The sequence below is a fragment of the Dermacentor andersoni genome, chromosome 6 (genome assembly GCF_023375885.2).
Source record: "Dermacentor andersoni chromosome 6, qqDerAnde1_hic_scaffold, whole genome shotgun sequence".
Lineage (NCBI taxonomy): Eukaryota > Metazoa > Arthropoda > Arachnida > Ixodida > Ixodidae > Dermacentor > Dermacentor andersoni.
Genome location: NC_092819.1, coordinates 102,726,645 through 102,740,845, shown reverse-complemented (window position 1 = coordinate 102,740,845; position 14,201 = coordinate 102,726,645). Strand labels below are relative to the sequence as shown.

The 14,201-nt window shown below is 44.8% G+C and overlaps 1 protein-coding gene across 2 annotated transcripts in view; it reads left to right on the top strand.

Moving 5' to 3' along the window:
• Positions 1-14,201, top strand: part of qin (tudor domain-containing protein qin) — a 118,920-nt gene that overhangs the window by 52,344 nt on the left and 52,375 nt on the right. For both annotated transcript variants that reach the window (XM_072288838.1, XM_055066525.2), the window contains exons 15-18: positions 218-328; positions 2,884-3,045; positions 5,565-5,739; positions 10,611-10,692. In XM_072288838.1, the coding sequence (XP_072144939.1) occupies positions 218-328; positions 2,884-3,045; positions 5,565-5,739; positions 10,611-10,692 (530 nt within the window). The remainder of the gene's footprint in view (positions 1-217; positions 329-2,883; positions 3,046-5,564; positions 5,740-10,610; positions 10,693-14,201) is intronic.

The window sequence follows — 14,201 nt, the reverse complement described above, 5'->3', positions numbered from 1 at the left end:
CTTGTCTTACACACTCTTCATTGCACACTCTTAAAATACCATCCTTACATACGTTCAATGCAAGCACTTTACACATTTGTGATACCCTTCAGGACTAAAATATTGTGGGCTGCTGTGCTACTGTATACACCACACATCAACTGCATCAGTACTTGCTTTCTTTTGTTCACTATGTTTTTGTGCTGTCCTTACTTTTGTTGCAATTTCTCTTGAACAGACGCTGAATCAGAGTCCTCCAGTGAGAAGCAGTCTTTGGATGAGCAGTCTCCAGCACCATCAAGCATCTCTAGTGACGATCTGCCTCAGATGGCACCTGCAGCAGAACCATGTATGTGATCACCTACAAGCTCTTCTCTGCAAGTTAATGGCCAATTGCAATGTAATTTCGGACCGCGTCAAAAGCCTTTTTTTTTTTTAATAGTGTAGATAAGAGGAGCCTCCATGCAAAATTTGACACTTGAAACAAGAGCAAAGCATCATGAAAAGCTTACTAAAATAGTCGTTTTTGAGACCGAATAAAAAAAAAAGAGAGAGAGAGAGAAAAAAGAAAAGAAAAGCCGTCATTATTGCTCGACAGAAGCGACGGATGACCCCTAGTGTGCGGCTCCTTGGCATGACCTCTGGGATAAGGTGGCGCTCGCAGCTGCCTGCACCTTGCCGGGACTTGTCATAGTGACAACCACCAGCTACATAAGTCATCTGCTTATGTGTTGTTTAAAGGCTGCTAACAAAAAAACTATGCAATTTGCAGCGCCGTGACTTTGCTGAAATTGCTTAGTGGTATGTACTGCTCATTTGTGACAAATTTAGCCAAAGTGAAATTTTTTTGCAGTTGGCCGTCAAAGGGACGCTAAAGGCAAATATTAAGTCAAGCTAAAGGGATAGATTAGTGTTCGAGAATCTCTGAAGCATCAATATTATCGCAAACAGAGCCTTAAACTCCAGAAATTGAGGTAAATGCAGGACATGATTAGAGACTCCTCCAGGACTTACAAGCACTTGCCCAGTGACGAAAGCACTCCTCAGTTAATTTCTTTCACTAAATAAAATTCTACTTGTCCAGTTCTATTTCACTTTCAGAAAAAAAGAATTCATTGAAATTATCCTTGACAACAATGCGGGTGGTCGAAGGTTTTTGTTTTCGGTCAACTCTGCACCGTCCACGCTTTCGCGTTTCAGCAGTTTCGTCATAGTGTAGTGCTGTGCTAGTTTTTCTGGCTCGTGCAACTCGCACAAACTGCAAGTGGCAGAGAATTCAACTTCCAAGTGATGTCGCGTGTTGCCCGAACGATCTACGCCACTTGACCAAAAAAGCAGCTGCAGCGGCGAATCCACCGCTCTGTCTTGTCTCAGTACTGCCGTCTGTTGGCTGCCGTTTTACTCATCGACGGCAGCAAAGGGTGTATGCAACGTCACCACTTCCCCGGTTGGGTGGCAGAAGATTTGAGTTTCGAGAACGGTATTCGGACTCTTCAAATGCAATTTTCTCATAAACTAAGTTTTTTCTTGCCACGAAACAAGCATTGCAAGGTTTGTGGAATGGTATTTAAGCAGTCCAATTAGACTTAATATTTGCCTTTAGTGTCCCTTTAATTGCGAGATTTCAAGACTTAGCACTGAACAGACTTTTCCTTTTTTTTGCTTTTGATGTTGGAGTGCTCATTGAGGCATGTAGGTTTGAGGTGATGTGATTAGGTGGCTGAAACACTGTGCATTCGTTAAGAGAAAGGTGAACATTTTTAAATGTTATTGTGAATTTTTTTATCTTTAAACATCAGTGTGTTGCTCTTTGCCTGGAAGCTCGTGAGGAACTCTTGTTAATCTGTGGGTTGTAGTGGCAGATAGTGTACTTACATAACCGGGTAAAAACATTAAGTGCAAGTTGTGTGCTCTTTTTAGTATGTGCTTGTGTCACGCCTTGATTAAATACCCTGCAGCCACAAAACTTAACAATGAAGTGCTCACTTTTACTAGTTAACATATATAGTTATGAAATGGGAAACAGCACTAGCAATAGGTTGTGGGAGTATTTGCCTATGTGCATGCATTTGCAGTGGTGCCTTCATTTCGCTGGTCTCATGTACTCCTGATGCAGGGGTGTACACATGGCCATCAGTGTTTGAGCATTGAAAAAAAAAGGTGTTTTGGGCTCCAGTTTCGTAGCAATGCCATTTTTTATGCTATATCCCTCCATGCTTCATCAATGGTCAGAGCGACGCTCCGCCCACATTATCATCGGAATCAGCCAGCCGTCAAAGATGGATTAGAGGTGGAAGAGAGGCATAGAGTCGAGTGGAAGGCATCGCTACCTTGGATGCAATCAACGCCACCAAATAAAAAAAAAGAAAGGCAGGGGGGGGGGTTGTACCTAATGCTTAGGTGTCAAGGGATGCAAGGCTCACTTGTTGAAAATTAAAGGGACATTAAAACATAATTAGACACTCTGTTTTCAGAAGACATAGTTTTACTGGTGATTCAATTTGTGCAATTTGTCGTACAGTCTACACAGTGTGTTGTTGCGAACACACAACGTGACGTTGCAGTTGCATTCATGCAGGCGAAAAATCAATTCGGACCAACTCTACTGGCGTGACGTTTTCTCTAAAGGCGAGATTAATATATACGAACAATATTTCAAAAGTTACTTGGCAAAGAGTACTGCTTAAAGAGCGAAGAATAACAGAAGTGTCACTGTTGTCATGTGGTCTTTGGGCTAGTTTGTTTACAAACATGTGGCTGGCCTATAGCACAAATAACAACCATGTTGCTGGTTCCTGTATAAACCAGTGATGTATTCTATTGATGCTGCACAGATATATTTATGCAATGCTACTGTCTCCACCAAAGCTCACTAGCATCAATTTTTTTCCATCTCGATTTTAGTGAACAACAAGCGAGTGATGGTGTCTCACATTCGGGATCCTGCCAACTTCTATGTGCAGCTGTGCTCCATGGCTGCAAAGCTGCAGCGAATGCAGAATGAGATCAATACATACTGCATGACACAAGACTCCAGGCTGCGGTCTGAGGAGGAGGTTAAAGTTGGTGAGCACCCTTTCGGCTGTGTCACGCACGTGTACAGTTGAGACTGAAGGTTTCGGTGTTGCTTGCGCTCCTCTGATGTGACAAGCTGCCTAATGTTGTGCCATCTAAAGGTTGTGCATTTACTGAAGCCAAAGCTTGTGTTTGAAACTTATGTACATTAAATTGCCCATACAACAAGAGCACATCCCCGCAAAATTTGTTGAGGAGAAGTTGAGAGAAATCAGTTGGGAGCCACTGCTGTAGCTCAACAGGACTCGCTTCTAGCGATGTTTGATGAATGGTCTAATTGGGGGAGGGGGGGGGAGATTCTTTGAAAGTTATTTTCCCTATATCAGTGCATAATAAAGAGCTCCCTGTGATGGTGAGGATAACTTGGGGGAAGCTTTAATTTGGCAGCTTCACTAGCCCCAATTCAATTTCTGAATTGTATGCTAATGTGAAAATAATTAGGCTAATCTATTGAATGCCAAATATTTTGTCATTTCTTTATTGGAAAGAAATATTGTCATTCAGTACACATAATGGCCATTCGCAGGCAGCTTGTATTTCCAGTTATTGGAATCATAAATCAGTTGTAATAAAGATGTGTGATGCGATTGGTGTCTTCCTGTCATGCTATGCGAGACTGTGAATACTCATCTCAACTTTTAACCTTTTATGGATGAGTATTCCTTATAGGTAACACACCAGAAAAAAATGTTTTGTTCTTTCTGAGTTGCGGTGTTGAGCATGAAGTTTCTGGCTAAATGTCACTAAATGACAGGCAGCAACTTTCATTTGTTGGTTTAGAGCAGGTACACAGGACAAGGAAGTAGTAGTTTGGTGGACGACTTTATTTATTTTGAAAGCATGGTCAGAGGAGACAGACTGATAAAAGTTCTCCGGCTGCTGTGGCACCATACACTGCAGCAATTCTGCTTTATAGGTACATGGGTTCCGGAGACACTGCAAACAGGAATCAAAGCGTTTATTTGGATAACGAGGTCAAATAACATTAGGAATCGGAGTTTAGAGCTGGGAAATAAAAAGCCTCACCACACCACCCTGGCACCTACGAATCGACTGCTGGCTTTCCCCCTGCAAACCACCGCGTCTGCTACCTGTGTGCTACCTTCGTCCAGCAGCCCCCTGTTTCCCCTTTTAGCTCAGCGTTTGCTCCTTTTATGATGTCATTGTTAGTAAAGCGCCATCTGCTAACATTCCAGGAAAGCAATAGTACAAGAACAGACAGCATTACGTGCCAGGAATCCCTACAACACATAATGTAAAGCAAACTCAGTGTTCACCTATGGTTCATCTATGAAGAGAACTGTCAGTACAAATTAAAAATGAAGCCATAGGTGGCTTCGAGGCCCACTTCCAGTTTTCTGCCTGATGTTGCTCTCCCTATTGGTGAAAAATATTCTGCAAAATATTTTTTTCGTTAATTGTGGTTATGTTGGTGTATTTAGCACTTTTAATGAGATAAAAAAAGATTTTTTTTGGGGGGGGGGGGGGGGGTTATATGTCTCATCCTCAAAGGTTTTAACCCTTTGAAGGTTTTTGCCGTACATGTACGGCGGCGGTTTTCTGTCCCGCAAGGTCTTTGCCGTATGGGTACGGTTTCGACCCTCCGTTTGAAATTTCATGCCATAATGGCGATGCATGCTCACTGGGAGGTGCTGCAACCTCTTAGGACTTATAAGAAGCGTTTGAAATTTGCGCTACCTTCTTGGGGAGGTAAACAGAATTCTAGCTTCAGCGCGTCACGCAGACTGCGGCAACACCCCTTCTGAGGTTTCGGTTTCGCTACGTGATCGCAACGGAGGCACGCAAAACGTCATTTTTCTCTTTGTCGGCACTCTCTTGCAGGGACGGTGGAAGTTGATTTCTATCTTGATTGGCACTGCTCTTAGCTTGTTTATCACCACCGTTCACAAGGTGTTCTCTCTCTCTGCGGCAACGCGCTTACACGAGAGGGTGCCTCAGACCTCTGCGGAAGGCAACCACACGCAGAGATGATGTCATGTGTGCGCCAGCACAACTCGTCGCTCCAAGAGGAGAACAGACACGCATTTTAGGTGTGCAGACTGCGATAAGGCACTGTGCGTAGAACCGTGTTTTAAGGAGAACTACACTCTGAAATACTACTGAACATTTTGCTGTTCTGAGTGATGCCGACACCAAAATACTGTTCCTAATTTTTTTTTACTATTTATTCCCGACTTTATACATTTTGTACATTCAAGATCCGCAATAAAGTAATTTGACCACCTGGGAAAGTTTTTTTCAAAATAATTCGACCCTTAAAAGGTTAATGGCATTTAGTAATTGTCTAATCTCACAGTGAAGCATCGGTAGATAATATTCACAACTTGGCAATACTTGTTGCCATAAGATGAGAATTTGTGCTGATTTCTATAACAGGTCACAACAATGATCATTTGTGCGTCATGACTGCACCGTGTCAACACTTTCGTTTTGTGCTTTACCATTGCAGCAATTTGCACATTCATCTTGGATGGCCATATCTTTTGCAGGAGGGGTGTACTTGGCGCAATTCCATGTGGACAACAACTGGTACCGTTGCAGAGTGCAGCGCATACTTTCAAGTGATATGTGCCTTGTCGATGGGACAAGCTTCAGGCAAAGCACTGTCAATGTGGAGGTGTTCTATGTCGACTACGGCAACTCTGAGGTGGTCCCTCTGACTAGGTGAGCAGAACAACTTATGCGCTTTTGTTTGTCGTGCTCTTGTAAAATGATACTGAATGCCATGTAAATAAAATAGCCAGGAGTAAAAATGCTGTTTCAGCTAAACCACTGGTTTGTTCGTACTGAAATTTACACAGAGGCATCGTTTTGCTCAACTTAGAACAAAAGTTCTTAGGAAGCGTGGTTATCTTAAACATTCTTTATTCTTTGCCGGTGCAGACCCCAGGCTTTGCGCATATGTCACATTAGTAAGAACGAAATTGTGTTTGGGTGCAGCACCTTGTTTCATGCAGACTTATTCACAATTAACCAGTGTTTCATGAATAGGAGTGCCAGGCATATGCAATTCTTTCAGCTTGTGGCAACGAGCTACCGCGTAGGCTGGCAGAGTCTCGGCTTTCCGAAGAGAAAGAGCAAACTGACATGACTGATCTCTTAGCGTAGCATTTTTTAAATATCCTCGAACGCTAGCCCGTGCCAGCGCATGCCAGCGCCATCTGCCTCGTATGGATGCAAGCGTCTGTATCGTTCTGATGCAATGCCGATACTGCTGCTACAGAGGGCTCCCGCCCTAGAGAGAAGGAGAGTTTAATGAACAATGGAAAATAAACGTGACACGGCATGTCTTAGGGGTTGCATACGGAGGCGTCGTCAAGGGATGCAGCAGGGCTGCATTGCAAACTGGTGGTCATGGCGAGGGTGCCACCAGTCATGCACAACCAGGAATGAATTGGCGGTAGAAATTGACGAAACAGAGAAATTGGCGGAGCTTGGCGAGTGTGGTCAGCCATGGAAAGTCTTTGATGACAGGAATCTTGCACGGCAGTGGTCGATGATGTGCCTGAGAACTCGAGTTCTGTTCGACTGAAATCACTCTTGGCAGTGTTGATGACAATTTCTTTACTGGCAAGGCATAAAAACAGCCCCAAGTGTTGAGAGTGTTCTTCTACAAAAGAGCTTGCGATGAGAACGTCGTCAGTCTACACAAAAACTAAAGGCAGGCCTTGAGTGAGGAATTCGATGAAACGCTGCAAGGATTGGCCAAAGAGCATGCGGAGAAATTCAAAAAGATCAAACAGTGTGGTGATGGCGCTCTTGGGATTGTCTTCTGCAGTGACTGATAGTTGATGGCAGGCACAAACTATATCGATCTTAAAAGAGATTGTGGCACCGTGCAATGCTACTGTGGTCCTGAATATTCAGGAGAGGGCAGCAATCGGGAACTGTAATGTTGTTTAGCGCGTGTTAATCGCCACATGGGCGCCAGTCTCCAGTCTGCTTTAGCACCCTGTGAAGTGGTGAGGCTCAATTACTTGAGGAAGGGTAGGTAATACCAAGTTGCAGCGCATGCTTGAACATTGTGCGAGCGATCCTGAGTTTCTCTGGGGACGAGCACGAGGTTGCAGGATTCAATCCCGGCCTCGGCGGCCACATTTTGATGGGGGCAAAATGCAAAAACACCTGTGTACTTAGATTTAGGTGCACGTTAAAGAACCCCAAGTGGTCCAAATTTCCAGAGTCCTCCGCCACAGCATGCCTCACAATCACATCATGGTTTTGGCACGTAAAACCCCATAATTTAATTTTTTAGTTTCTCTGGGGACAAATGCCGAGGTTAGAAATGGACTGCCAGGTTGGAAGTGACATCCAATCCGGCAGGTGCATCAAAAGTGGGAAACTCTGGAGCTTGGCGAACCGTTCGTCCAACATGGCAAAAATAAGCACGATCGGCGATGTGCTTGTTGCTGGGATGCCAGGAACGGACAGCTGGGTAAAGGAGTTGATGAGATGGCGTCGTTGAACGTTGACAAGGAGTCCATAGTTGTGCAAGAAGTCTGCTCCAGTGAGTGCACAATGGACGTCTACAACCAGGAAAATCCAGTGGAACGCTTGTACAAGGTCAAGGTTTAGCATGATGGAACGTTACGAAAAAGTGGAATTCTGATGCCGTTGACAACTTGCAAAGACAATGCAGTGTCACTTTTCGGTCGGAGTGTTAGGCAGGAATAATGCTTAAGTCAGCTCCTGTGTCAATTAAGAACTGTTGTCCTGTAACTCTGTCTATCACATAGAAAAGGCGACTTGTATGTTGAGCTGGATCACTTGCACCGTTAGAGGTCAGCCGGCCTCTTTTCCTGCCAAGCGCAGGGACGCCAACAGTGACGAGCGTCGTTTCCAAAACAGCGGTGGTACAATCGAACCCACTTATAACAACATTCAAATGCCACGAAAATTCTATTGTTATAACTGATAATTGTTAAGACCGGGTTGCATGAAAAAGTCAATGGCGGGGAGGCCAGTGCCCTTTCCCACCACCTTTCTCCATCCGGCTGCTGATTGTGCTCACTCGTTTAACTACTTTTTGCGCACTCCAATCACGTGCAACAAGCCGCGGGTGTCGGTGTTGAAGAATGGCACTGCTATAACTGCAAAGAGGGGTTACAGGTGGCAAGCGATGTGTGAGCACCACCAAGGCAGCGCTTTGGTAGGCTCAAAAGGGGCCTTTTAAAAAATGCGAGGAGGTTGCCGCGACAGCCTGCCAGCTTGAGAAATCCAGAAAAAACGCTGAGGCGAGATTGCCACAAGCATCTCGCCATGGACGTTGCACTGCATTGCACGATAAAACGTTATGTTCGTCCGCCTTGCCGACATCCTTCTCCAAGGTATCCAGGTGCTCCGCGTAGTGCAGCGTTCCTCGCGAAAACAAAGCTCTGGAGGGGGGACTGAATCATCTGCCTGGCCTCATGTGAGGACAACGTTGAGGCAGCTTGCCCTACCGCGTCATCGCTGCCATTGTCGCTGTCATCGCTGTTGTTTTTCGATGCAGGCACGTTTGCAACGATCGCCTCATCGGTTAGAAGCACTTAGTCTCCAAATCTTTAACTGTGCGCTTTCTTTTCACCGGCAAAGTCGTGCATTGCCGATTATCAGCGGGCGGGTCAGTCATCTTCCGTTTCGGCGGCGAGTCAAAAGTGGCCGAGAAACCACGTGGCCAGGAATTATTTCAACGCAACCAACAAAGACGAACACGGGCAATTATGCTGTTTGCAGAACTGTGCTGAATGAGGAGCCAAAGCAAGTGAGCAAGATGGGAGCAGCGCAGCTGGCATGGTCCATTCGTGTTTCGGAGGGTGGCGCGGCGTAGCGGTATGGGCACAGCCCATTCGTGTTCGGAGGGGTGGAAGGGTCACGGGAGAGAGGTACACGCGGCGGGTGTTCGAGCTGTGGGCCATCGTGCAGCGGCTGGAATTTCTCGTTCTCTTTTTTTTTCTTTTCAAGGATTTCACGTTTCACTACCTTTCGGCTCGGGCACCGAGCAGCCAGACTTCATCGTTATAACCGTTAATGCGGCAACGGGGCATTGTAGTATGCAGTTTATTTCACCATGCAAAACATACAAAAGTTGACGGTGCAGCAGCTTCTCATTGTTATAACCGATATATTGTTAAAACCTGTATCATTATAAGTGAGTTCGACTGTAGTAGCAAATGCCAGACATTGTAGGTGGCGTTTCATGGCGGGTTCCTGTGTATCTTGATTTGCTGGAACTACAGCTGCGTGGGCAGATGACATGTGGTGATGTTCTGCTGCACAGATGATGCGTTCCACGCACTCACACAAGGAGCCAAGCAGAGATTGCGCTGCTGAAGAGCAGAGAAAGGTTTGCAGGGCGGTTGTATTGTCATCTGAAAACAATGTCGTGGCTGCGATGGTTGGGGTGGCTACTTCCATGACTTTGTTGGCCAATGCGACAAGTACGATAAGATCCATGGCAGAAGTTTTTGCCACGGCCATCTGCACGGTAGCTGGGAGTCATTGCAAAAACAATTCGCGCAACAGCGTGTCGTCGATGGATCTCGTGTTGTCTCCAAGCAGCTGCCTCATTTGGCAAAGAAGTTGACTAGAGCATCGGTCGTCGAGTTCTTCAGTGGACTAAAGCTCCTACGCCTATGTACTTGGGTCCGCAGTGTTATGCCGCTTGTGGCGACACGTTACTTAATTATTCAAGGCAACATCTGTTATTTGTGTAATCTGTTGCTTGGATTGACGAATTGAAGTTTAGAGAAATAATAAAACACACAAATGGAATGTAGTTTCTTTTTTTGTTTTTTGTTTTACTTTGCACCGAAGCAAGAGAGAGATACTTCCGCTTCATCTGCTTGTTCGCAGTGTCATGCAGTCATGTGCACAGGTATTGAAACTGCCATTCTCTACCCTGTTCCAGCTCATGATCATGCTCTGCGATCTGCTTGTTCTGCCTTAGTATTCGTGTAGCACTGAATTATACCGCTAGTCATGTGTCCTTGTGCACAACACGCAATATTGTGCACTGGGCGAAACCAGACAATCACAGCAGCTAGTGTGCAGCGCCGGAAAAAAAAAAAAAAAAGCGAGGAGACAAAGGAATGAAGGCGGGGCCCGTGATGTATGCATAATGCAATCCTCGAAGTCCGGTATGGGGGAACGCAGGGAAGGAATTTCGCTTGCGAAGGCTAGATGGGGCGAGCGGAGCGAGTGTCTTTCTGTGCAGTGGAGCTCGCCTCCTGTAATCATGGGTTCACGGCACTGAAATATTTCTATCTCGGCTATTACTGAGCCAATTTGAAAAATTCTTACGGCAAAATGCTCCCTAGAGGACACGTAACAACGTTCAGTGTATAACCAAAATTTGCTTTGGGGCCTGGTGAAGTGCTATGGGCCCTCTAAGTGAAGTGCACTTGAAAAGCTATCTATATGAAAATTTTGAGAGCAGTGGAGCCGCTATTTCAGCAGGAACAAATGGCGGTGTTAACACTGTTGGTTGCTGCTTTTCCTCTTTGTTGCAATTTATTAGGGTTGCATAGTTACCATAACACCTAACTTGATTGCAGGCTGCGGCGCATGTCCCCTCGTTTTGACAGGCTGGGTCATTTGGCGATCAGGTGCGCTCTCTACAACGTGGTGCCTAAATATGTGAGTAGCCTTTTACTGCGCTTAACTCTTATGCTTTTACTGTGTGAGGGTTAAGATACACGATTCCATGTAGCGTCACGGTTCTTTGCAACATCACGCTTCATCACGCTCGCAGCCTCAAAAATGAAATAAGAAAAAAGGTTTACTAACTTCCATGAGTTCGAACCAAAGACCCACAACTCTGAAGCCAACACTCTACCGCTACTTCACTGACACATTGCATACGAGTGTGGAAAAGTTGCTGTGGCCTTACGCTCCAGGTTAGTTTTAATGGGTGACATTAAAGACAACATCTGAAAATACAAAATTCATATGTCGTGGTTTAAATTAAGCCTTAAATTACCCAATGCTAACCAAGAAATCAACACTCTTTCTCCTCTTCTCTCAACTTAAAAACATACTGTAGTGTGAAGGCACAATCACAAAGACACGTCACATGTGTCTGTGTCTTCTTTGCGATTGTGCCTTCGCTCCTCAGTATGTCGTCAAGCAAACACTAACTTACCTAACAAAAAGACTTCCTGCAGGATAAAGTAGAACCTCGTTCATACATTTTGGAAAAAAAATGCTAAAAAAAATTTACTATCTGGGAGAACGTAAAATCCGAAATAACTCAAAAATTTGGCACTCAACATTAGTTGACATCTACGCAATGTGAAGCATTGCACTAACTGTTGCGTCGCAATACACCGATGTGCATCGAGCTGGTGGAGCTCTGGTGACCAGAGATGCGTTTAGTTTTCCTATTCCATTGTGTATTAAGACGAGAACGGGAAACCAAAACGAAATCGGGCCAATGGGCAACATTGGAATAGGATGCCGCTGGAGCGAAATGCAATGCTCACATCGCGCCGCCTGCAGCAGGGAACGGCAACGCATTTGGGTTATTGCCTACTAAAAGCATGCAGTACGCTTCCAACAGAACTACATCCTACGTGATGTAAAACAGATAGGTGAAGATGCTTATAACAATAGGGTTGGCGGCGATAGCTGGGATTGCGGCGACCCGGGAGGAGACTTGCTGGTATAGTAATAAGAATTATCCTTAAAAGCACGGAAGCTTGGGCGAGTTTGTAAGACACAATGAAATAACTGTACAGCGCCAAAGAAAGAGGACAGACGAAAAGAATAGACAGGAAAAGTGTGCCGGCTTTTTCACGCGGCGGGTGGGCGAGTATTGTGGGGAAGCTAATGCGGTGGGCGGCTGCTATTCTCGGTTGTGCGTGCCTCGAGCCTTTTCTTGTTTAGATGGGATCTAGCGGCAGGAAAATATACAATGCGATTGCAGTGTGCAGCAGGGATCGGTGACGCATTTGGGTTATTTTCTATTAAAATTGTGCAGTATGCTTCCAATGGCACCATGCACTGTGAAACAGGTGAAAATGCTTAGCGCAATAGGGTAGCATTGATAGCTGTGAATGACCTGAGAGGAGATTTGGTGGTACCCGAAAAAGAAACTGCGTGTGCGCCGGCGTTTTCATGTGATATGGGCGGGCAAGTATTGCAGGGAAGCTGCCATGGTGGCTACTGTTCTCGGTCGCATGTGCCTTGCACTTTTTCTTGTTTACACGGCATCTAATGCAGGGAAAACATATCATACTGTGGCAGTTTGGTGATGTACTGAACGTTGGTGCCGAAAGAGTGTTTTCCGAGAACATATGAACTGGTAAAAAAATGATTGTAGCCCAATTGGGTCATTTTTGTGTTCTTGATCGCGAACCTTGCCGCTGGGAAATCGTACGTAACGGGATCATATCAACGAGGTTCTACTGTATTTCTTGTATCTTGTAAAGAAAAAAGAATTTTGCTTTTATCCTCACTGTGTTCTACTAAATGCTTCTAATGGGTCACATTAAAGGAGTACATATAAAATATGAAATTCCCTTAATTTATCTTTTATACAGTTAAAACTCTATCAAACGAAACCCAATTTTGTGAAGTTCCCTATCTAACGAAGAAATTTCCATTCCTCGGTATGTACCTATATGGTTCAATGTTGTCATCGACCCGAAATAATGAAACTAGCTTGGCCACCAAACTCAATTTAACGAAGCTTTTTCTGAAATAAATGAGTAATAAAGCAGCAATTTCTAATTTTGACACAGATGGGTTTTTCTTCGAGTGTGCGCCCTAACGCGATCACAATAAAACATCTGGGCGCCCCAGTCACGGCCTTAGCTTTATTTTGATGAGGCTGCACACTGTGCCCAAGCACGGAACAGGGGACTTAGCAGTCGTTGATCTCTTGAGGTGGTTTGTTGGGGCCCACGAGAGAACTGAGGACGCACTGCAAGTGCTTGTGGGCTATGAGAGGTGTCTGCATCCGCTGCTGGTGAAGCGCACGCAGGTGAAGATCACGAGTTTTTTCACTGCAACATACTAAATTCACAGTTCTCTCCAGAACACCGAGGTGTGTGTGCTTGTGTTTTTTTTTCAGTTTCACACACAAGCAATTCGGGCTGGCCTCGCGAACTTTTCACACGTGCAGGAATGGGTTAGTGGTAAATACGATGCTGCACTAGCTTTTGGGTGTCGCTACGTTACAATTTTTTATTTCAAAGGACTGAACAATCCTATTCTCGATTTTCAAGCTTCCAGATTTAATAAGATAATTCAAGCGTGGTCATCACTTGTTAAATCGAGTTTCAATTGTATTACAGTAGACTGGTAAACTCAATTTCTAATTCGATCCTGACTGGAGGTCCCATTCGGTGCCCATGCATTTCTTTGGGCAAACTTTCGTTATTTTGATCCTAAAATTGGCCTTTGCCACACAATTCAAGCTGGACCAATCAGCATGCACATGCCTAACCCCTATGGTGATCCCAGTAGCGACACCTTTAGTAGCAGCGTCTGCCTCGGCAGAGCTTGGGGTTAATGAATGCGTTGAAGACGTATCTCCCGCCCAAAACGCTTATTTTTGGCCAGCCCTAAGAATATTTTCAAGCAATAACTGTAGTTCACAATGTCTGATTGTAGTATATACCCAATTCCAATTTGCACCTTCTTTTTTTTTTTCGAGAAAGTTGGGCCACAAATTGCTTGGCCAGTGCAGTCGGACACGAAACCAAAATCGCCTTTGTATTGTTCATATGCTTTCCCACATAACATGAGTGCACTGCGGCAAAGCTGACTTTAGGAAACCAGGCATTGTTCAACACATGTTAGACCCTTGCTAATTTTTCTTGTTGAAAAATCGGGTGCACGTTAAATTTCTACTTTGTTTAGGACCTTTAATGTCATTTCCAGGTTAGTTTTTTTGCTTTGGACACATAGAAAGTAGGAGCGTATTTGATTTTGGCGCATGTTAGAATCGTGCAAATACTGTAAAATGCACACCTGCCAACTCTCCTGATTTGTCCAGGATACTCCCGAATTTCAACTGGACCTCCAGGCTGTATAGGCATTGCCATAAATCTCCCGACAAACTACCCTATTGTCACCACGAGAAAAAAAAATAGACGCATCATGCAGCACAGTCGCTTCTCAATTGCCATTATGTGCAAGGT